The sequence below is a fragment of the Micropterus salmoides genome, unplaced genomic scaffold, assembly GCF_014851395.1.
Source record: "Micropterus salmoides isolate LMB-PRFRI ecotype aquatic unplaced genomic scaffold, ASM1485139v1 Ms_hic_scaffold_2, whole genome shotgun sequence".
In the NCBI taxonomy this organism is placed as follows: domain Eukaryota; kingdom Metazoa; phylum Chordata; class Actinopteri; order Centrarchiformes; family Centrarchidae; genus Micropterus; species Micropterus salmoides.
Genome location: NW_024041150.1, coordinates 37676825 through 37700030, shown reverse-complemented (window position 1 = coordinate 37700030; position 23206 = coordinate 37676825). Strand labels below are relative to the sequence as shown.

General features: G+C 41.6%; 1 protein-coding gene and 2 long non-coding RNA genes across 3 annotated transcripts; 1 reads left to right on the top strand and 2 right to left on the bottom strand.

The window, feature by feature from the left end:
* Positions 1-1908: 1908 nt before the first annotated feature.
* On the bottom strand, positions 1909-2911 carry LOC119913048. Its single transcript, XR_005446346.1, has 4 exons — positions 2520-2911; positions 2365-2440; positions 2224-2295; positions 1909-2150 (listed from the first exon to the last, which is right to left on the bottom strand). It is a non-coding gene; the product is annotated as an uncharacterized LOC119913048 (long non-coding RNA).
* A 2461-nt stretch (positions 2912-5372) lies between these two features.
* Positions 5373-5926, bottom strand: LOC119913055. The gene is made up of 2 exons (XR_005446353.1): positions 5892-5926; positions 5373-5737 (listed from the first exon to the last, which is right to left on the bottom strand). It is a non-coding gene; the product is annotated as an uncharacterized LOC119913055 (long non-coding RNA).
* A 9731-nt stretch (positions 5927-15657) lies between these two features.
* Positions 15658-20590, top strand: LOC119913012 (endonuclease domain-containing 1 protein-like). The gene is made up of 3 exons (XM_038732322.1): positions 15658-15897; positions 17633-17973; positions 19505-20590. Exons 2-3 carry the CDS (start codon positions 17650-17652, stop codon positions 20114-20116), a joined length of 936 nt encoding a protein of 311 aa, XP_038588250.1. The 5' UTR covers positions 15658-15897; positions 17633-17649; the 3' UTR covers positions 20117-20590.
* Positions 20591-23206: the final 2616 nt, after the last annotated feature.

Here is a 23206-nt window from a genome sequence, read left to right as displayed (position 1 = left end):
GAGGTTAAGTGACTTGCTCAGGGACAAATGGTGTATGGGTCAGTGGGGGATTGAACCCTGGTCTCTCACACCAAAGGCAGGTATCTTATCCATTGCACCATCACCAGCCCATCACAGTTTAAGTGTGATGTGCGACAGTAATAAATGTCCCTGCGAAACACTGTGCTGTATAGTTAAATGGTCAAACAAAGCATTGATGCAAAGAATTTGTGTCGAAGCATTTTATTAATCGATTTTATCGATGAATTGTTTCAGCCCTATTAGTGGTTACTTTAAGCCTAGTTCACACTACACAATTTTAAGTCTGATTTGCCGGTCACCGAGCTCAGTGACCGTTGGGCTGTGATCAGGGCTAAATCAGTGATCGATCAGTCTGTCACCGATCACGTAGTGTGAACGCCACAATAACTTCATGACTCCCAAGACGGCCAGTCGTGTAGTCTGCACGAGCCTTTAGAGACAAATGCTGGCTGATTAACATCTGCTGCGTCTCACACCTGTGGTCTATCAAGCAATCAACTCGCCAGTTCGCCAATTCACCTTCAGTGCTAACGGCCAAGTCTTGCACTTAAATGAAAGTAGATTTCATTTGTCTAGTATTTTTAAAACCTGTGATAAATGATCTTGTGTCTGCCAACCGCGTTTATTCAGAGCTGTATTCTGGAAACCACTGCCTCCCAGCCCTACAAAGCGCTCTTGGAGCCCTCTCACTTCTCTCCAGAGGCGCCGCCAGAAGTTTTTGGCCCCATACCGCCTCTGCGCAGCTGTTATCCAGCCTGTTCTCATGCCAGGCATTATATATAAACGCTTGTCAAGCGTATTCATTTGACGCAAAAAACCCGTTAATTTTGCATGTATAGGAGACGCCCCCAAGGTGCGTGTGTATGAGACGCATCCAGGCGCGTCTGTATATGACGCCCCTGGGGGTTGCTAGCTAGAGATGTTTGAGGCGTTCACAGTCCCCCAAGGCAACTTACCCTAACAGGAGATAGTGCCTAAACCTAAGTCATTATGTCTTGTGTGTTAGCCTCCTTTGTGTTGCAACGCTATAGCAAACTGTAGTGTATCATACACATGCAAAATCGCCACTTTGCGTACAATAGCCATCTCATGCATCATATATACATGCTTTGTAAACCGTACCTGTGTACATAAACAGTACTCCCTGCATCATCAAAGCACACGTCAGTTCCGCCATGTGTTACCCTGGTAACGTAAACACCTCGGATAGGCCTACCCGCTGCTACTGTGGACATTTACTGAAATTAAATATACATTAAAACAAACTGATACAATTACAAAATGTATATTTCCATACTTCTATTTATATTCTATTAAAATGTATGAAACTTGTGAATGAATGTGAGTGGATTAATTTACAACATATGCAGCGTCATTCTTACAAAGATTCATATGAGCATTGTTGTCTTTAGGCAACTTAACCTCTGAAATAATCATAAACATTAGTTACAACGACAATAATTACAGATATACAAACCGTGGTGTCCTCTATTGTTAGTTGCAAAGGCTTATGGGTAATCTTTGACAACTTCCTGTGAAGCAATGAACCGTTGTTCCCTTCTTCCCTATGTGGCAGAAACGAGCGGTCTAGAACACTCGAGAAGCTGAAAATGTCCGACAATGGCACTTGGGATAAGCCCAAGACCTTTGAAGCACACAGATTGTTCTATCAAAATTAGGAGGCAGAGACAATCAAATAATTATAAAAAAACACAATTTTATTTTCTTTTGTCATATATTAATAGCAACACCTGCTCTATTAAGAAAAGATATGTAATGCGAATTAGAGAAAACTAAACAAAAAAAAAACACAAGCACCATTCAAAAACAGACCCGCATGCATAATTAAAGGATCAAAATCAAACACAAACAAACCCACATGCAATATACATCCAGTTAATACCAATATTTACAGAGCCAATGTCTGGATATTCAAACACTTAAAATGTATCGTTCCAAACCAGTTCTGTGCATCCAGGACAGTCATATCCAGACACTGTTTGTAACAATATACAGCAAAGTTTTATACCGATATCCAGAAGAGTGGGAGGAGAAACGCGCCGGGGAGTGATAACTGTGGCACCCAGCAGCCTCGACAGCAGCATGCACACGGCTGTAACCTGGTCCCGCTGTGATGTGAAAACATACAATTAAAAACAGGGCCACAATAAATTGTAGCAGACAGGCAAACAAGGTACTTACCGCTTTACGGGACACGCCACCCTCAGACCCCGGCAGGGGGGCAAGCAATACGCGCAACCACACAGCACTCAACTATAACAAATAAGACTGTCAGATCTTGATAAACACCAAATAGAACGAAGAGGGAGGCATGCAGCTTACCGAGGCACCCAACGCCAGCAGCCCAGGTATTCATCTATCCATACGGAGAATATCCACGGCCGAAACAAAGTTGGCTCTATGAGAGAATGCTCATTAGTGCCACCCGCCCAACAATGCAAACACTGAAAGGCATGAAGATAAAAAGACTTCCTTACCACTCCGCAGTAAACTAACAACCTCTCGCAACGGCAACAAACGTGCAGCACGCCAGCCCAGACACGTCTCCACACCCAACAGGAGAAGACAGAAACGCAAATGAGTCCACCACACAGGCTTAAAAAGGCAGCTCCCCACCTCTCCCAGTCAAAAGGGATGAGCCCCAGGTGTGCTGGTGCGCCTTCTCGTGCACAGGTAAGAGGGAGGGAAAGAAAACCTCATCCTGCCACACCTACACAATTCACAGTGCCCTTTGAACTGAACATAGTGTGCTCCCTGCGGTTTGGAATCTCACTTAAAATGGCTTAATACCCTGTGCAGTCCACTTTGCGGGGAACTACTGGGCGATCGGAACGCACCCTTTGGCAGGCTGAACTTCTTCAGCTGCCGCAAGTACATCTTCTGCTGGGCCTTCTTGGTGAGGGAGGTGATGTTCAGCTCCCACTTGAGGTCCTGGGAGATGATGGTGTCCAGGAAACAGAACGAGTCCACAGCGGTGACTGGGGAGTCACACAGAATGATGGGGGAGGGTGGGGCTGAGTTCTTTCTGAAGTCCACGACCATCTCCACTGTCTTCAGAGTGATGAGCTCCAGACTGTTCTGGCTGCACCAGGTCACCAGATGGTCGATCTCCCACCTGTAGACGGACTCATCCCCACCTGAGTTGAGCCCATGAGGGTGGTGTCGTCTGCAAACTTCAGGAGCTTGACAGACTGGTGACTGGAGGTGCAGCTGTGGTGTACAGGGAGAAGAGAAGGGGGGAAAGAACGCAGCCTTGAGGGGAACCGGTGCTGATGGTCCTGGAATCAGATGTTTTCCCAGCTGTCCGTCAGGAAGTCAGTGATCCACCTGCAGGTGGAGTCAGGCACGTTCAGATGGGAGAGCTTGTCCTGCAGCAGGGCCGGGATGATGGTGTTAAAAGCAGAGCTGAAATCCACAAACAGGATCCTGGCGTAGGTTCCTGGGGAGTCCAGGTGCTGGAGGATGAAGTGAAGGGCCATGTTTACTGCATCATCTACAGACCTGTTGGCTCTGTAGGCGAACTGCAGGGGGTCCAGGAGTGGGTCTGTGATGGATTTAAGGTAGGACAACACAAGGCGTTCAAAGGACTTCATAACCACAGATGTCAGGGCGACGGGTCTATAGTCATTTAGTCCAGTGGTCCTTGGTTTCTTGGGGACAGGGATGATAGTGGAGGCTTTGAAGCAGGCTGACACATGGCATGTCTCCAGTGAGGTGTTAAAAATGTCTGTTTCAGGGTGGATGGGAAGACAGAGTCCGGCCCAGCTGCTTTGCGGGGTTTCTGCCTCCTGAAAAGTCCGTAGACTTCCCTCTCTGTGATGGAGAGAGGAGGGGAGGGGGTGGAGCTGGCCAGCTCTGAGGAGGGAGGGGAATAAGTGGTGGACTGAGGTTGAAGCTAAGCGGAGGAGTCACAGGGGATTGTGTCCGATTGACTCTCAAAGCAGCCATAGAACTGGTTCAGCTCATTTGCCAGGCGAGAATCGTTTATGGAGGGAGGACTTTGGGTGAATGATATTCCAGACGCACAAGCGACCCGGCTCTTTTCCCTCTCCTGTGGCGCTTCACACAGCGAAGGACAGCGAGCGAGCCCTTCACAAAAAAAATCCAATAATTCCACTGATGAAGCAAGAAAAGTGGGAATTAAATCCGCTGGAGTTGTTCCCCTGATGTTCATGAGCTCCTCCCTGGTGAAAGAGCACAGAGAATCACAGCTGAAAACTGAATTAACACAAAAAAAAACAAAGTACACCTAACACCGAGGCAGCTATACTCAGGACCATGTGTTTGCAGCAACAAACACAATACATAAATACTTTAGCATCAATTGCTTTCTTTTAAAGTTGAAATCCTTTAGCAGTACAGGTCAGGGCTTCTGATTGTCCTCTGAAGTGCGAGACAGTGTCTGTAAAGAGGGTGCAGGTGTTTGGTACTAAAGGTGGGTGACAGGATGGAGTTGTGCCTTGTTCATGTAGTCAACATCTTATCTCTTTGAGCTCTTTGAATCAACATGTGAATGGGACCTACTCAACGGTTATACATAATACTGTACATGATATTAATACGTATTAAAGGACATAATTTGGCTTTGCCTTCTGCTGGAAGAAGTAGTGGTGTTCTGCTTTATCCTGCCAGTCCAGCATTTATTTGAACAGAGATGATGGTAGGTGACTCGGGCCAGCCTTGCTACTACCATCAGGCCTGAAACCCTGCACAGGCTCAGATTGGACTTGGGGAAAATCTGCGAGGTTCTGGGATGAGTCCCAGAGAGAGAAAAAACACTCAATTTTACTTTACATGGGTACAAACAATGGTAAGCACCGCCTTTACCTGTTTTTTCATGAAACAGAATTAAACTCAAGAAAGGCAGTAAAATATTTGAGAGCTAGAGGAGATGTTTTACTCACAATAATGTTCACCAGGTTTCACACATAAGTAGCCTACATAACTAATGATAACAACAAACTGCAATTAAAATATTTAATCTAACTAACATAATACAATATGTTACACTGGCAAATTTAATGTCTTAAAATTGCAAAGGAAAACCCTTCCACGTGTTAGGGACTCAAAAGAAGGTTTTCAACTTTCAATTAAAGAATTGCTGCTAAAGTATTTAATAGTGTAATTTTATATTATAGCTGTATTTGAGGAAATTTGAGATCAAACTTGAGTAATGGGGAGAAATCTGCTTTTTACTTTGTCATCATCTTTTTCTTGGAGGCTGAACGTAATATGTGACGGTAACTGGATCAAGTTTATGTTCATGTTAACTTGGTAGGTTGCATATGTGTCCGTTGCTGCAATGTGTTTTCGAAATGATATATGCACAGTCAGTGTGGTTCTGTCTTTATCATTTCTCCAGTATATCCATGTTGCAACATTGTGAAGGATGTTGACTTCTCACAGCGATAAGGCCGTTTGTTCAGTTCTTCTTTATCAATGAGCAGAGCTCTGTACTGTTGCACAGCCGTATATTAACAGGATTCTCCTTTGTCTTCCGGGATTTGTGCTGAATGGCCAACACCTGCATGGCCTTCAGTTTGTACTTGACCACTTGACCATATGTCTCTACATTTAGTGCAGACAGTGCAAGCTTGCAGAGTGCCAGTCCCTCTGGGTCTTTCTCACACCAATCTACCATATATCACCTCTTGTCTCCTCTGTCATCTGAGGCGAAGCCATGCCACTTGCATATCTAGGATGAGAAACAACAGGTTAAGCTCCTTATATTTACCAATAAAATAATTCCTTACAAACAGGCTACATGATACAACTATTAGCAAAATAATCAAACTATTATTATGAATTATTCATAATCTGTGTAAATAGCATCTACCATTTATACACACCTGTGTATTTCACGTTGAAATCCAGCTCTCCCCAGCTTCACAGCTGGAAACATGTTTGGCAACTTCTGGAGATGAAGAAGAATGTGATGTCTTCCTTGTGCATCTGGGTCTAAGCATGACTGGGTCCTCAGGGTTAGACTGTCAACAGGTGGTTTTGCAAGATCACCCGCACAGCTGTGTAGTTTGGATTACCTTTTATAAATAAAGTTTATTAAGAAACTAGTTGAGACATATGTCGTTTAGGAACTGTTTTTCTTTTAAATTAAGAATTGCATACATTATGGTGTTTTTTATCTTTAATGAATTCACTGTGTATTGTGATGATGTTTTGTCATTTTGTCTTGTCTAATATTAAGGACCATGCTGGAAATAAATGTTTAATTACACTTTCACATGTTATCCTCTGCATGGACAACATCTTGTGTTGACATATTTTAATTATTTACTTAAATAAAGCCATACGATACCTTATATTTAAAGATTTTCACCACAGTGTGCTCCCTCCCTAGTTGGTCCCGAATGGATGAGGCCTCACTGCCAACAAAAGGTGCTGCAAGATGGGCCTCTGTCGCTTTCAGGTTGAGCAACTTCATCTTTGGCCCAGATAGATTCCTCCCTTTGCTGTTGATCTGGTCTTCTGGTTTGAAGCAGTATAAAACTCCCTGACAAGTTTCTCCTGTGTCAATGTTGAACATGACCAATGCATCCCACATGCGCGATGTGTCCAGACTAACATCCAAGACTGTGGAAAATAGCACTCTAGCTGAGAAATGGAAATCCAAACATGCTGCAAATTTCTCTGACACAGTCATTTATGTCAGCTGACCATTTGTGTTCTGTGTGCAGGTCTGACAGCAAAGCCTCAACCCAATGCTCAAAAGGACTGCACAATTTATTTCTGCATTATGAAGGTGGTGGCATGAGTCCCCATCCTCATAACAGCACAAGAGTCATTAAAATGGACACCAGGTTATCACGAGAGAGTCCTCATTTCAAAAAGCCCATCCAGTGAATTGAAGAGAGATTCTGCTGTTACAGATATGAGCTCCAGAGCTACAAGATGTTGGACAACCATCCTTGCGTGTTTTTTGGACCAGTAGCCAACAAACACACCTAATACTCTTTTGTTTCTCTTGCTTGTGGCCTCAGTGTTGAGGGAGAAGAGGACACTTCGTATTTCTTCTAGTACTTCGTCTTGGATAGTCTTCTTCACACGTCTGAGAGCTTGTATGAAGCAAATGTCCTGTCCATTAAGAGTTCAGCAAGTGTTTTTAGATCTTCAGCCAGGATTTGTGCCAATTCAATAATCCCTGATGTGATGACAAATCCAAGAATGAGTGCCTGAAAAACAGAATTTAATTAAACAACATACATCCTATTTCCCAAAGTAATATATTTATCAGTGATTATCATTTTGTTAAAACCATTATTTAAGAAATAGCCTAATCTGCAATTGTTCATAACCATATTTATTTTTTGTTTATTGAGCATTCTCCCCATTGAAAGTTATCTTATTTGCTGCTATTGATAGTAAATTGGTAGATCTGTTTAAAATATAGTCCATTTCTAGTTTTGTCTATTTAAATTAATAACCAGCTGTTTAAAACATTGTAAAGAAAAGATTTGACTTAAAAAAAGTCATAATCAGAAAACACTTGATGCTGTGCAACACAGCTGGAATTGATTTAGGTTGCTCTGGGTTGTTGTGTGGATCCGAAGCAATGATTTTACTGTTACTATCTCAATGTGCACGTTCTGCTGTTTGATCGTCCACGGTTTCACATGTTTTTGGAGTAAAGTCTTCCCACTTGTGCCATAGTTAATTGGGTGGGTGCGAATGTTGCAATAGTCTTGCCAGTTCCCTAATTTTGCTAAATCAATTCAGTGAGAATGTGTTTCCTTCAACTTGGACAGTCTCCAGCAACCAGCTTCATTTAACAGCCCTCAATAGACTTTAATTCAGGGCTGTTCAGTGCTAGCCTGGCCATGAGTCTGTGAATACTGCAAATCAAGAATAGAAATTATGATTGGAATGTCCATCCATCCTCAACCACTTATCCTGTGTACAGGGTCGCGGGTACTTGAGCCAATCCCAGCTGACATCGGGTGAAAGGCGGGATACACCCTCACACCTTAGGACAATTTTGGAGACACCAATTAACCTAGCCTGCATGTCTTTGGAGGGTGGGAGGAAGCCGGGAGACGAGGACACAGGGAGAACATGAAAACTCCACACAGAAAAGCCGGGGCAACCGGGGTTTGAACACATGACCTTTTTGCTGTAAGGAGACAGTGCTAACCACTGGACCACCCATGATTAGAATGTAAAACAATATATTTGTGTTTACAAGTTTGAGTATTTGTGTGACTATTTGCTTTGTGCAGAATGACATGGCTACTGACTGTGTACTCTCCATGTCCGCACTGCCACAAAACAGCAGGAGAGTGATGCTCTGCCCACTTACTCACTTGGATCCGCAGGATCGCTGTGCACCACATGTGAACAGAAAGGCAGACAAGCGAGTAAACACCAGGCCCTCTATGGTTGGTGACCATGTCAGTGGCTTCTGTGCACTACTTCGTGACCTGTATGAGCGTGCACACCCATCCCTCACAACATTGCAACATGGCTATACTTGAGAAAAGCACTGATAAAGAACCACAGTGACTGCGTATTCTGTACATGATTCTGAGAACACATTACAGCAACTAACACAACCCACAAAATGAACAGGAAAATAAACTCAATCCAAATACAATTAAATTTTATTTATATAGCGCCAAATCACAACCGTTATCTCACAGCGCTCTTCATAAAAGACAGGTCTAGATCGTACTCTGTGATGTTATTTACAGAAGCCCAACAATTCCCACCAAGAGCAAGCACTAGGCGACAGAGGAAAGGAAAAACTTCCTTTTAAGAGGCAGAAACCTCGAGCAGAACCATGGCTCAGGGTGGGCGGCCATCTGCCTCGACCGGTTGGGGGTGAAGGGGGAGAGAGAGAGGGAGAGAGAGAGGGAGAGAGAGGAGAGAGAGAGAGAGAGAGAGAGGGCAGGAAGGAGAGAGATATTTATAGTAGTGTTAATGATTATAATAGGACTAGTAACAATAGTTGTAGCAGAGGGTGTTGAGCAGGAACACGGGAGCAGCAGGTGACTCGCAACCACAGATCCAGAGCCAGAAACACCTGCAGGAAGTGATATGAGGAGAGGGAGGAGAAAGCACAAGACTACCGGAAAGGGGAGAAGTTGAGTTAGTAACATGCATTAATGGGATGAGGTTGCATACAGAGGAGAGAAAGTAGAGGAGAGAGGAGCTCGTGCATCATGGGAAGTCCCCCTGCAGTCTAGGCCTATAGCAGCATAACTAAAGGATGGTTCAGGACTCACCTGAGCCAGCCCTAACTATAAGCTTTATCAAAGAGGAGAGTCTTAAGCCTACTCTTAAATGTGGAGATGGTGTCTGCCTCCTGAACCCAAACAGGAACCTGGTTCCACAGGAGAGGAGCTTGATAGCTGAACGCTCTGGCTCCCATTCTACTTTTGGAGACTCTAGGAACCACAAGTAACCCTGCATTCTGGGAGCGCAGTGCTCTGGTGGGGTAGTAAGGTACTATGAGCTCTTTAAGATAAGATGGTGCCTGACCATTAAGAGCTTTGTAGGTAAGAAGAATGATTTTAAATTCTATTCTGGATTTTACTGGAAGCCAATGCAGAGAAGCTAAGACAGGAGAAATGTGATCTCTTTTCCTGGTTCCTGTCAGAACATGTGCTGCAGCATTCTGGATCAGCTGAAGAGTCTTAAGACTTTTTCGAGCAGCCTAATAATAAGGAATTGCAGTAATCCAGCCTAGAAGTAACAAATGCATGGACTAGTTTTTCTGCATATTTTTAGACAGGATGTTCCTAATTTTCACAATGTTACGTAGTTGAAAAAATCTGATCAAAGATAACGCCAAGATTCCTCACAGTGGTGCCGGAGGCCAGGGCGATGCCATCAAGGGAAACTATATCTTTAGATAATGCGTCACGGAGGTGCTTGAACAACAACGTTTTATCTGAGTTTAACATTAGAAAATTACAGGTCATCCAGGTTTTAAAATCCTGAAGGCACATTTGAAGTTTAGCTAACTGATGAGTTTCATCTGGCTTGATCAATAGATATAACTGAGTATCATCTGCATAACAATGAAAGTTTCCTGATAATATTGCCAAAGGGAAGCATATATAAAGTGAACAGGATTGGTCCGAGGATAGATCCTTGAGGAACTCCATGACTAACTTTGGCGTGTATGGAGGACTCATCGTTAACATGTACAAACTGAAATCGATCTGATAAATAGGACTTAAACCAGCTTAGAGCGGTTCCTTTAATGCCAATAAAATGTTCCAGTCTCTGCAATAGGATCTGATGGTCAATGGTATCAAATGCAGCACTAAGATCTTTTTTTTTTTTTTTTTTAAACCTAGCAGCACTAAGATCTAATAAAACCAGTACAGAGACAAGTCCTTGTCTGATGCAATTAGGAGGTCGTTAGTAATTTTCACCAGTGCTGTCTCTGTGCTATGATGAGCTCTAAATCCTGACTGAAAATCTCTATTAAACTATTGCTCTGTAGAAAGTTATACAGCTGTTTAGCAACTGCTTTCTCCAGGATCTTAGAGAGAAATGGAAGGTTAGATATAGGTCTATAGTTGGCTAAAACATCGGATCAATTTGGGCTTTTTCAGAAGAGGCTACTTTAAAGTACTGTGGTACCTGTTGATAAAGATAGATTGATCATATCTAGCATAGACGTGCTGACTAAGGGTAAAACATCTTTAAGCAACCTAGTCGGGATGGGGTCTAAGAGGCAGGTTGATTGTTTAGATGAAGAAATTATTGAAGTTAGTTGGTAAAGATTGAGGGAAGCAAAACAGTCTAAATATATATCTGGTTTTACAGCTGTTTCTAAAGGTTCCTGAGTTTAGAGATAAGTCGGTGCCAGTTGAGGGCAGGTCTTGGTGAATTTTGTTTCCAATAGTTAGAATTTTATCATTAAAGAAGCTCAAGAAGTCGTAACTACTGAGAGCTATGGAATACTTCGCTCAGTAGAGCTGTGAGTCTCTGTCAGCCTGGCTACAGTGCTGAAAAGAAACCTGGGGTTGTTCCTATTTTCCTCTATTGAATGACAAGTAGTACGCTGCTCTGGCATTACAGAGAGCCTTCCTATAAGTTTTAAGACTATCTTGCCAAATTAAACAGAATTTTCCAGTTTGGTGGAATGCCAATTCCTCTCAAGTTTCTGCAATACTTGCTTTAATTTGCGAGTTTTAGTATTATACCATGGAGTAACTGTCTTTTTAAAATTATTTTCTTTTTTAGAGGGGCTACAGAGTCGAGTGTCATTCGCAGTGAACCTGCAGCGCTATCAACAAGATGATCGATTTGGGAGGGACTGAAATTAGCATAGGAGTCCTCTGTTACTTTGTGACTTGATAATGAATTTAGAGCTGATGGAATCGCATCCTTAAATTTAGCTACAGCACTATCAGACAGACATCTTGTATAGAAGTTTTTGCCCAATGGTGTGTAGTTCAGCAATACAAACTCAAAAGTTATCAGTGGTCGGATAAAGAGGTATTCTGTGGAAATACTATTAAATGTTTAATTTCAATACTGTATACCAGGGGTATTCAATTAGATTTCAAAGAGCTCTAGTTAGAGAAAATTTCCTGAAGCAAAGGTCCGGAACATCAAAACGACGAACTCGTGTTATCATTCAGTACTATAATCTATAGTTGTATCACCACATGTTTTTAGTCAACAACGGACTGTCAAATCAAATAATATTTCAGTCAGTTTTCACACCAAACTGGAGGGATAATAAATAATAACTATTCAAATAATAAATTCTAAATTTAAGTAAACTAAAGTGCCTAATTTTTAGAAAAAATGTAATAAAAAGTGTAGCTTGAAGTGATGAAGTGTAGTCTTAACCAATTATAATAAACACAAATTAACAGCTGTAACGCCTCCTCTTCTCTTTCATTTCCTCTTACAGAGCTACCACTTTCCTACTTTCTGTTGTTCAGTGAGAAACGTGAGCTCCAGCTAGCATATTGGAGATCTATGAGATATTCTGGTTTTGAACTGCCCGTGGGAGGAATGTACATGTAAAAATCTGTACATTCTTGATTAAAAGTCATGTGAAATCTTTTATCATTCTTCTCCTCAATTCGGGTGTGTTTCCAAAACGTCTCTGGTGAATCTCGCGGACTCAACTCGCAAGCATCGGTATGCACAGATTTGATTGGCTGAGCAGCGTCACATGATACGATTGGAGCACATGCGATTGGTCTGTGAGTTTCCTGGTCCTCTAAACCAGTACAGTAAATGCTAGAAAAGCTGCGCGGGTTAAAATAGAAACGCTCCATCACGAGGTAGTAAGTCTCAATAATAAATGTGCTGTAGGTCGGCGGTCCGGAGAGGACGGCATCTGGATCCGGACCGCGGTCCGTCTATTAGTGACCTCTGCTGTATACCAAAACAAGGTCAAGGGTGTCGTTAAAACAGTGAGTCGGTTCATAACACTCTTAGAGAAGCCAATGGAATCTAACAGAGATAAACGCAGTACTGAAGCTGTCATTCTCAACATCCACATGAATATTAAAATCCCCTACAATAATAACTTTGTCCGTTTTAAGGACTTATGTTGACAAAACTCTGCAAATTCAGAGTATGGGCCAGGTGCTCGGTACACTATAACAAAAGAATTGGTTGCAGTGATTTCCAACTTGGGTGTGAAAGACTAAGAACAAGGCTTTCAAATGAGTTATAGTTTAGGTTTAGAGCTGATTAGTAGGCTAGAGTCAAAGATAGCTGCAACTCCAACTCCTCGGCCTGTGCCTCGAGTAATGTGAGTATTAATGACTGGGAGGGGTGGATTCATTTAGGCTAACATATTCTCCATCACCCAGCCAGGTTTCAGTAAGACAAAATAAATCAATATAATAATCTGATATTAGTTAATTTACTAGTACACCTTTAGAAGAGAGAGATCTGATGTTTAAGAGTCCACATTTAATTATCCTATTGTTTTGCACTATTACAGGTTTTAATTTTTATGAGGTTTTTATGCACAGCTCCTCTTCTGTTTACCTTTGATTTAAATAATTTCAATGGTTGGGGGACAGACACCGTCACTATAGGGTTTTCTCCCGAAATGGAGGAGCAGAGAAGTGTGTTAGACTGCGACTCTGCCTCCTGGTCTTAACTCTGGGTTGTCATGGATTTGGTCCACTAATAAACTTGGCCAGAAATGAGAGCTGCTCCTTCCTAAGTGGGATGGATGCCGTCTCTCCGTGTCAGACCAGGTCTTCCCTAGAAAGTCTGCCAATGATCTACAAAGCCCACATCGTTTGCTGGACACCACCTCAACAACCAGCGGCGGAATGACGACATGCGGCTATACATGTCATCACTGGTCAGAATTGGTAGGGGTCCAGAGAAAACTATGGTGTTCGACATTGTTTTTGCATATGTACACACCGACTCAACATTAATCTTAGTGACCTCCAATTGGCGTAACCGGGAGTCATTACCGCCGACGTGAATAACAATCTTACTGTATTTACGTTTATCCATAGCCAGCAGTTTCAAATAAGACTCAATGTCGCCCGCTCAGGCCCCAGGGATGCACTTAACTATGGCCGCTGGCTTCGCTAACTTCACGTTTCTCAAAATGGAGCTGCCAATGATCAGAGTTGGTTTCTCAGCGGGTGTGTCGCTGAGTGGGGAAAATCTGTTAGAGACGTGAACAGGTTGGTGATGACCCGTGTGTCACACCTTTGTGGTGAAGGCAGGGTTGAGCAGGTTAGAGGACCCAAATGCAGGACTCGGAGCAGGCAGGTACAGTTTAGTGATTTATTTAAACAACTAAAGGCGAGCACACTTACAGGTTGAGTGGTTGATACAGAGTCCAAAACAGAGGTTGTCCAAACCAAAATCCAAATGGTGCAGGGAAACAGGGAGACACGACGAAAGGGCAGACAACAAGCGTTCACACAGCAACTCAGGGAGACAGCATACAATGACCGACAAAGACAAGACAGAAACACCAGGTACATACACACAGGGACTAACGAGCAGGGCAGGAGCAACACAGGTGACAGACATGAGGCTAACGAGGCACAGACAGGGAGAGAGAGAGCAGGGGAAAACAGACAGACATGCAGAGGGATCACTGCGGTAACAGACATGACAAAGGTTACTAAACACTAGACGACAGACAAGTCAGAACCCCAAAACCCAACAGACCAAAACAACAGATAATAAAACTGACTAAAAGTACAAAACATGACATGGCAGACAGGATCGTGACACCGTGGGCTTTGAATGCTTATGACTATTCCTCCTTCGGACAGTCTCCCAGCCACCCCTTCCTGGCTGCTCAGGGGATGCCGGGGGATGGCTACCACAGGCTAACTCAGGCCGTTCTGCACCGACTACCGGGGACTGGCTAGCTACAGTAGTTAAAGACTGATCTGCCAAGGTGTGGAGCACCATTACAGCTAAAGGAGGCAGGAGTAACTGAACATCTGACACACCGAGCAGGAGAAAGTAGGAGAGCGAGAGGGAGAAGGAGAAGCCATCGCTAGCTGCTGAGCTAATGTCGCTAACGGCTACGCTAAAGTACTGTAGTGCAACCAAAACTTTTGAACAACTATGAGATTGAACAGCAGTCACTAAAAGATGGAAAGAAGTGTGAGTGCTTAGGCAAAATTACTGGAAGTAGTAGTGTTTAGCTGTAATCTAACAAATTTAACTGATATTTAGCGAGAGCAGCACAACACGCAAGCACTGGAAACGGAAATGAGTCAACACGCTTACCGCAGTACGTCAGCAACGTCACCCCAAAGACATAGTTATCAATCAGAAAAGCACTGTAGTGCACCTACACTTTACTAATGAAATTATGAATAATATTATTGGGAAATATGGGCGGTCGCAGGTTCGAACCCCAGTTTCCCCGGCCTTTCTGTGTGGAGTTTGCATGTTCCCCTTCAAGGGGAACAAGGGTTACATCCGTAACCCGAGACGTTCTCCCCGTGTCTGCGTGGGTTCTCTCTGGGTGCTCCGGCATCCTCCCACCATCGAAAGACATGTGGACGAGGTTGACTGGTGACCCTAAATTGTCCTTAGCATGCTCATTAGCGTTTTTCTCTAATCACTGTGATGAGTGGTCTGTGTTTTAAAAGAGGTTTTCAATGTGTCAAATTTTCAAACAATCTGATTCAGTATTTTAAAAAGCTTGTCACAGGCCCAGCTAAATGAGTTATGGTCAAGCCTCACTTCTTGGCATTCCCTCTCCACCCCAAAAGGTATTTTGATACCAAATTGAGGACAATAATTAAACATTGACAACAACACAAAAATAATTAAAGTCATGAATGAATTTGGTTGTGACTCTGTTTGAATGTCCGCTCAAATGGGATAAACTGAACATTTGTTCTGTTTTCTGACAGCTGTGATGCGTCAGAGAAAGCCAGACTTGTAACCACAGACATCCTGCTGAAATGGTCTGTCCATACTTGTGACGTATGCTAATGAAGAAATACTTGTCTCGTAATAATGCCTTACTTATAAAAGCAGCTTTTTGGACATCCTTTGTGATTGATCAGGTGTTGTAAATTTGACGAAGAATTGAGCTTTGACCAATGTCTGAATTGTATTTCATGTTTTACCATATTTGGAAGGCAGCTTGAGTTTTTGATCTCCTGATCTCCACCTGTATAAGAGAGGGACACAAAAAAGTTTCTCTCACTCTGAGGAGCAGTTCTTGTTGCTTTTCTGATCTCAGTAGATTAGACTCTTAAGCATAACATTCTTAGCAGCTTTATGCACAGAGGATTTTGATATTAGATTTGTTCAGCTTTAAATAAAACAGATTGTTCATTCTACAATCAAGACAGTTCCTGTAAGACTCTTCTCTGAACGCCGACTGCCACAGTGTATCATCTAAAGGTATGGGTCCTCTTCGGGATAGGTGGACAATTTTAGTAATAAATTGATAATAAATTATCAAATTGATGTTGACAGCTAAACCCTAAAAATAAATCCTCTCAATTCTGATATCTGATTAATGATTGTTATAAGTCAGCTATATGGTCTGTTGCTGATATGATTTAATTATATTTAGTTGGTGGAAAATATTATTGATTAGTATTTGATCTGTATGGAAGCCCTAAGAGGTCATACATTCATACATTTTATTTACTCCATTTTCCCGTGATGACGAGATAATTTAATTTGTTTTCTCCAGATCTCAAGTTATTTATATTATAAATATGTTATGTTATAATCTCAAAATAATATAATCTCAGTTGGTCCACATCCATCAACCTCTCATATTTCCCAACAGCTATTTCAGAGGTGTGTCAAACACCACTGAATAATTCTGAAGGAGATTCAAAAGAGTCTGTGGCTTGAAAGACACCCCTTTGAAATGGCCATTGGAAATGAGATTGGATTCCCTTGAATGAGAAGTGCTGGGGAAATGAAAATAAGCGTCCATAGGTTGATGGATGTGGAAAAATCGGGACACAAACACTCCAGTAAACTGAACTTTATCTGCTTTCGGTCTTTCTCCTCCTCTGACCAATAAAAGAGGATCAAACATAAACTTTCTGCTTTTCAAAACATGTTCCTTTAGTATTCAGGGCGGAGCTGTTAAAGACGCTACTTAAAATATAAATAGCAGCAACAGACTGACCTGGCTTCTCAGACATTGGGTGAACCAATGACATCACCAATCATGAATCACTTGTTATTGGTTGGTAGATCTGTCGCTATTGGTCACCCTGGGGCTTTATACATACAGGCTTGGGTAAATCCCTCCCTAACAATAATGATAAAAACAATGTATGATTAAGTAAATACTGCACTAACTGAAGACTATATTCAGGTGATATGTTTCATGTTGTATTCATGCTATTAGCCTACCCTAATCAAGGACATGAATTTATGAGACACATGTTGATTAAATTCGGCTGCGGGCTGAATGTTAGTCTACCAATAAGTCATGTGTTGGTGGCTGTCAGAACATGATCCATTGTCCAGACGCTGTGATGCCTTGCTTCCAGTAGCTGAAGTTTGAACCTTATTCTGCTACAAAGCATACAATATACAAAAAATCAGAAATAAACTATACACTATGTTTCACAGGGCAGTGCTGATGAATCCACGTCAGAGTTCAAAAGTCTCATGGCCTGGGGAAAAAAATCAACTCACTGAAAAATAATGTCTCATTGACCAACAGTGAATCTAATCCAACAATTTTACTCGCTTCTCATCGACACCAGGCTGAACTCTTAAACCTGGTTGACTGTACCAGATGTTTCTGCGTACTGTCTCACAGTGGGTCTTACAAGCAGATGGAGTTTTATAAAATGGGGGTTAAACTTGGTCGGTTAGCTGGTGCTCATTGATTCAGCTTTGGCTGAGGTTTCTGTGAATATCCTCAATATCCAATATGAGCAAAACAGAACTGCTAAAGTGTTTTTGTTTTTGGAAAGATTAAAAATAAATAAAATACACCACCTTACAATCTTCTTAGTGCCAAGAGTTGCTCTTACTACAGCCCCAAGGAGAAATCCAAAGCTCGACATGACATGACTCTACTAATTTATTGCAACGTTTTTGCAACTAAAGAAAACAACTGTAATGTTTGATGGTTGTTTCTCTCTCCTCTGACCTTAAGACACACAGTGTTTGACGATGATGTCCATGAAGATGTGGTATCTCTTGCTGCTCGGTGCCTTCCTGCCCATTGTTCCCACAGAGGCTGAAGTGGTGAAGTCAGTGGCCGACTGTGGCCAGTTTCTCCTTGAAGCAAAGCCACCACAGGTCCCAGGCATCTTGGAGGGCGGGAAAATTACGGACCAGAATCGATACAAACCCATATGCCAGACTTATAAAGATGAGAGAAAGTTTCTGACGCTCTACGACACCAAGAACAGGATCCCAGTGTTTTCTGCTTTAAAGTACAGAGGGGAAGGAGGAGGAAAGCCACCCTCAGACGAGTGGATGATAGAGCCACAGGTAGAGCCATTTTTGTTGTTAGATCCCAAATTACCCCTGTCCAGGAGGTACTGGTCCACCTCTCCATCTTAAACGGTCCGATCCTCCAGGCCTGTGGGTATTACCCTATTAGGTATGACTGGGGACTGTTGTAGAAGCTTCTGTATTCAAAAGTCTGAAGTGTCTTCTGGTTTTGTTTGCTGTTCAAATCCCCAACTCAGGAATGTGCCGATGATCCCGATCCGAGCTTGGTGCCTTGACATCAGCCGAGGAATAACGCTGATCTATCTCCTGCTTATCCGTATATTCTCTCTTCATTTTGACTTTGGTGTAATTGTGTGTGTAAGTTGGCCTATGTGTGTAAGCCAGGATGTGTCCATGTTTGGTCCTTCCACTTCTCCGTTTCCGTCCCTGATGTCTTCACCCAAACTCAGCAACTCTTCACACAATTATTTAACCTTTACCATAGTTGTTCTTACTTGACCATATTAATTATTTTACCATGAAATTATCATTTTAATTAATTTATGTTCATTATCAATCAGATATCCTCTTTTTCAATCATCATGCATCATATTTATGCCAAATCATCTTTTTTCAGTCATTAATTTCATTGCTTACAGCATTGCTCAGCTCTTTGTTATGCATATTGAAAGAAAGTACTTTACACTTCCCTTTACTCACTGTTGTTGCCAAAGGGAGAAAGGCTCCAGCTTTCTCCTTTTCGACTTGATAACAAAAGCGTGGGGATCGTATTTGACACCTGCTCTAACAGTACCACTAAACCAGTGAAGTAATCATTATCATGCTGCATACAACAACTACTTTTACTGTCCTTTTTACAAGAGATGCATGTCAGATGCTCGTCTACCAAATGCTTGTTTAACCCAGGTTGAGCTCTCTCACGTTAAAACAACTCTAACTGGTGAATTTATGGTTTTGCAGAGACTCCAGGCTGCAGTGCAGTCGCATACACCTCACTGCTAATCTATAAAGGACACAGAATGACATTGTATAATTATTAATTAAAATTAAAGGATAAGGCAGCTGATATTCTATATTTTTATTACACCAACATCACGCAACATAGTTTCTGACTTCTCTACTCTTTCTTTGGCTCCTAAATCTTTAGAAACATCTCACAAATATATCATTTAATTTTTAAAAAGGCTAAGTTATTTCCTTAAACAGCTTTAAGGTTAAGTTACTGAAACAGGAAGAAATAGTTAATTCGTTAGGGACTATTTTCAGCAGTGGATGAATTCACATTTGGTGCTTTAGTGAGTATTTGGGGCAGCAGGACGGTGTATGTGGGACTGAGTCAGAGTAAACTACGGTGTGTGTGTTCATGCTAATAAAAGGAACATGCAACAATGCTCACTGATGTTTTTAAATGGTTTTGGTACAATAACGGAGCTCTATGGCTCAGAGGACGAAGAGATCAGGCTGAGCCTTTCCATGCTGCTGTAATTAAATGCTATTTTACTACACATTTAATTTACTTTACTACTATCCTGCCTGCATCAGTAACTTACATCTTTAACTCCTACAGCTTGAGAATGAAGAAGACAAGAACAAGAACATGTTGGATGTAGAAAGAGACAGGACCTACAACAACCAGGCTGGGGACAATGATTACAAAGACCAAAAAGGGTTTACCAGGGGCCATTTAATTGCAAGCTCTTATGGGTTCCAGATATCTGGCAAAATGTCCACCTACACCCTGACCAACATTGTTCCACAACAAAAAACATTCAACGAGGGAAGCTGGTACAAAATGGAGAAGTGCGTCAAATGTATTATGGACCGGCACTGTACCAACAATGGTGTTACTGAAGCCTATGTGGTAACTGGAGCACAACCCAACAACAACAACAAACAACTCAATAACAGGGTTAATATTCCTGACACGCTCTGGTCAGCATTCTGCTGCTTTGACTCCAAAAAGAAGAAATGGATCGCAAACGCACACTGGGGCAACAATGATCCAGAAATTTTATCTGAAAAGAAAACTCTGCCAACTAAGACTCTGGGAGAGCTCAAACAACAACTGGGGATAGAAGTGTTTCATGAAACACAGTGTCCTAAGACTGTGTTCTTCACAAACGTTGACAACTGCCCATGCCCCCGCTCTGCTTCAACCACTTCGTCCCATCTCAATTAAAATCTTCCCCTTTCACACCCAACATTTGGTCCACTATATGCCTTGTCCTGCTTTCATCTGCCTGGCTCTTCATCATGTCTTTGGGGTTCTAACTGTATGAGGAAAATATAAATCTGTGAGGAAAAATTGGGAATCTCAAACAAGGCCTTTAATCTGTCATTATTCAATTATGTTGAATATTTAATCAAACGTTAAAGTTTGAAAAAAAAAGATGTATGTATAAAATGAACTAATTCAATACAGAATTAACAAACTAAAAAAATGATTTGTCACAAATTTTTGAATCTTCAGGCTAAACCGCTGTTTTTTTTTGTTTTTTTTTTACATTTTACTGTATTTCACTTTATTTTTAATTTCATTTGTTATGATGATGGGACTCTGGATAAGTGAAAGTGCCCTTTGCATGGCTTCAGATGGAAGACAAATGTGGAAAACATGAGGTTGTGAATGAAATAAACTGCAGCCTACACCTGATACTGTGCGTTAAGTGGTGATTTTATCTTTACATTGAATCAAACTGAGCTTTTATCAACGTCTCAAACTTCTCGTATGAAGAGAATATAAGTTATTCTATCTTCTTCTTCTTCTTATAATTATTTTACAAACATGTCCCTGTTGGTCTTCAGATAGTTTACTTGCAGAACCATACACAGAAGGCCAACCTGTGCAGTAAAAATCAGTGTAATATCCAACTGGCCATCTATACTTAATTGATCTCTTTTGAATATATTTAAGATTCTGCCATGAGTCTTTTATTTACTGTGGTCCCAGGGCACCATCTAGTGTCCTTTTTGTATTTTTCCAATTAGAAGCTGTAAACTCTGTGATGGCTACTCCGCTGTTGAAGAATAAATAAATGAACAGCCAAAGAATTGTGCTGTGAAGTTTCATATCACCATAGCTGTGATGGCGCAATGGATAAGATGCCTACCTTTGGTGTGAGAGGCCCGGGTTCATCTCCCATTGTGTCCCTGAGCAAGACACTTAACCCCTTGTTGCTCCAGAAGCGTGCGAACTCTGACATGTATAGCAATTGTAAGCCGTTTTGGATTAAAGCGTCAGCAAACTGTATGTTCATATATGTTATTCTTCAACAGCGCAGTAGCCATCACAGAAAATATCTTTATAAGCAAAACATGCCTTCTATTTTTTGTCAGAATACGACATGATTGAAAAGAAACATCAAAGCTTTCCCTATACAGTGTATCTTAGTCCGGTGGTGGAGGTCTTGCTCTTGCTCCGGATCCAGAGATTGATGGACAAAACCCTGCTCACAGCATGTTAACAAAAAGGGGGCCAAACTTAACACATATGTTTGCTGATCAAGTGTGCGGCACATCATTGAGTCTCTTAGCTGATGGAGCCGCACATTGTACCGACAGCGGTAGCATCGCAAAAAATAGCTGGCAGCTCTCACACGCATTTTTTTAAGGAAATGCCCATTCAGGTTCACTTATGTGTTTCTGTAGACTTTCTAGTTTAAGTCTTTTATTGAGGAGTCAAATATTAAAATAGTCAAAATTTCAAATTGTCCTTACTTTGGACTTGGAGACAAATGCAAAACAGTGTGACCGTTTCAGTTGCGTATGCCCCTAAAAATAGATAGGCCTACGTGAGAATCATAAAAAAATATGAGTAACATCCACCATGTCATGATTTGTCCTTGCCACCTCCTCTATCCTCATGTTTCGTTGCCTCCCTGCCTGCCAGCCCTACACAGTGTTCTTGGAGCCCTCTCACCTGTCTGCTCACTTCTCTCTCCTAAGTTCATCTGCCGTTTGCTGTTTGTAAATAAATCTACCTGAGTTGACTGTTCATCCATACAGCAAACCCTAACATACTTTAACAGTAATCTTTATTTAAAACGCAAATGTTATATTATGATGACTGATTACAGACTACTACTACGAGCTATGTTTACCTAAATGTTCAGCCTAAACACGGTAGGTTTTAGCGTTTAACCAATGCAAACATTGAAAGGAACATATTGGCTAAGTGATATACAGCAATGCCAGATATCTCAAACAAAAATAATAGTAATGTGTATTTCTGAATAAGGATATAACAAGGATAATGCTTTGCATACGTTGCTAATATAATGTGAATTGAAACTCACTCAGTCTGGATGTCTGAAGTGCTTCACTAAGTTAAAAGTGTTTCCTCCTTTAGTCTGAAAAGTTGATGGTACTGTTTATATTTTACTGTTTGTGTGAGTGTATTATTCCCCCCTTTCTTTTTGACGACTCGAGGCGGAGCTGTTGCTGGAGCTGCACTTGTCGCCCTCTTTCAGCTTCACTTCACTTCTTGGCATCCTCTCCCCACCCCAAAGGACAATAATAACAAAAAAAATGAAAATTATAAATGAAATTTGGATGTGACTCTGTTTGAATGTCTGCACACATGAGATAAACTGTTAACATTAGTTCAGCTTGCTGACTGCTGCTGCTGCAGAGAAAAGCAACACTTGTAACCACAGACATCCTGCTGAAATGGTCTGTCCATACTTGGGACCTGCGCTAATGAAGAAGTTCTCACCAGAATTATCTGACATCAACACCTTTCTTTAAATACCAGTCTTATTCATGTTTTAAAAATAAAGGCTTACTTAGAAAAGTAGCTTGTTAGACATTATTTATATCTGATCATGTGTGGTTTGACATAGAAGAATTGAGCTTTGACCAATGTCTGAATTGTATTAAATGTTTTTACCATATTTAGAAGAGCTCTTGAGTTCTTCCTGATCTCCACCTGTATAAGAGAGGGACATGAAAAGGTTTCTCTCACTCTGAGGCGCCGCTCCTGTTGCTTTTCTGATCATTGTAGATTAGACTTTTTATATTTTTACTTTCTTTATTTCTTGAAATACATTTTCTAAGGAGAACTAGAGAAGGAAGTTTTTGTTACAGCTGGCATAGCATTCTTAGCAGCTGAATGCATAGAGGATTTTGATAAATCATATTATATTTGTTCAGCTTTAAATAAAAACAGATTGTTCATCCTACAATCAAAAGACCATTCCTGTAAGACTCTTCTCTGAACGCCGACTGCCACAGCCTCTCATCTAAAGGTATGGGTCCTCTTTGGGACAGG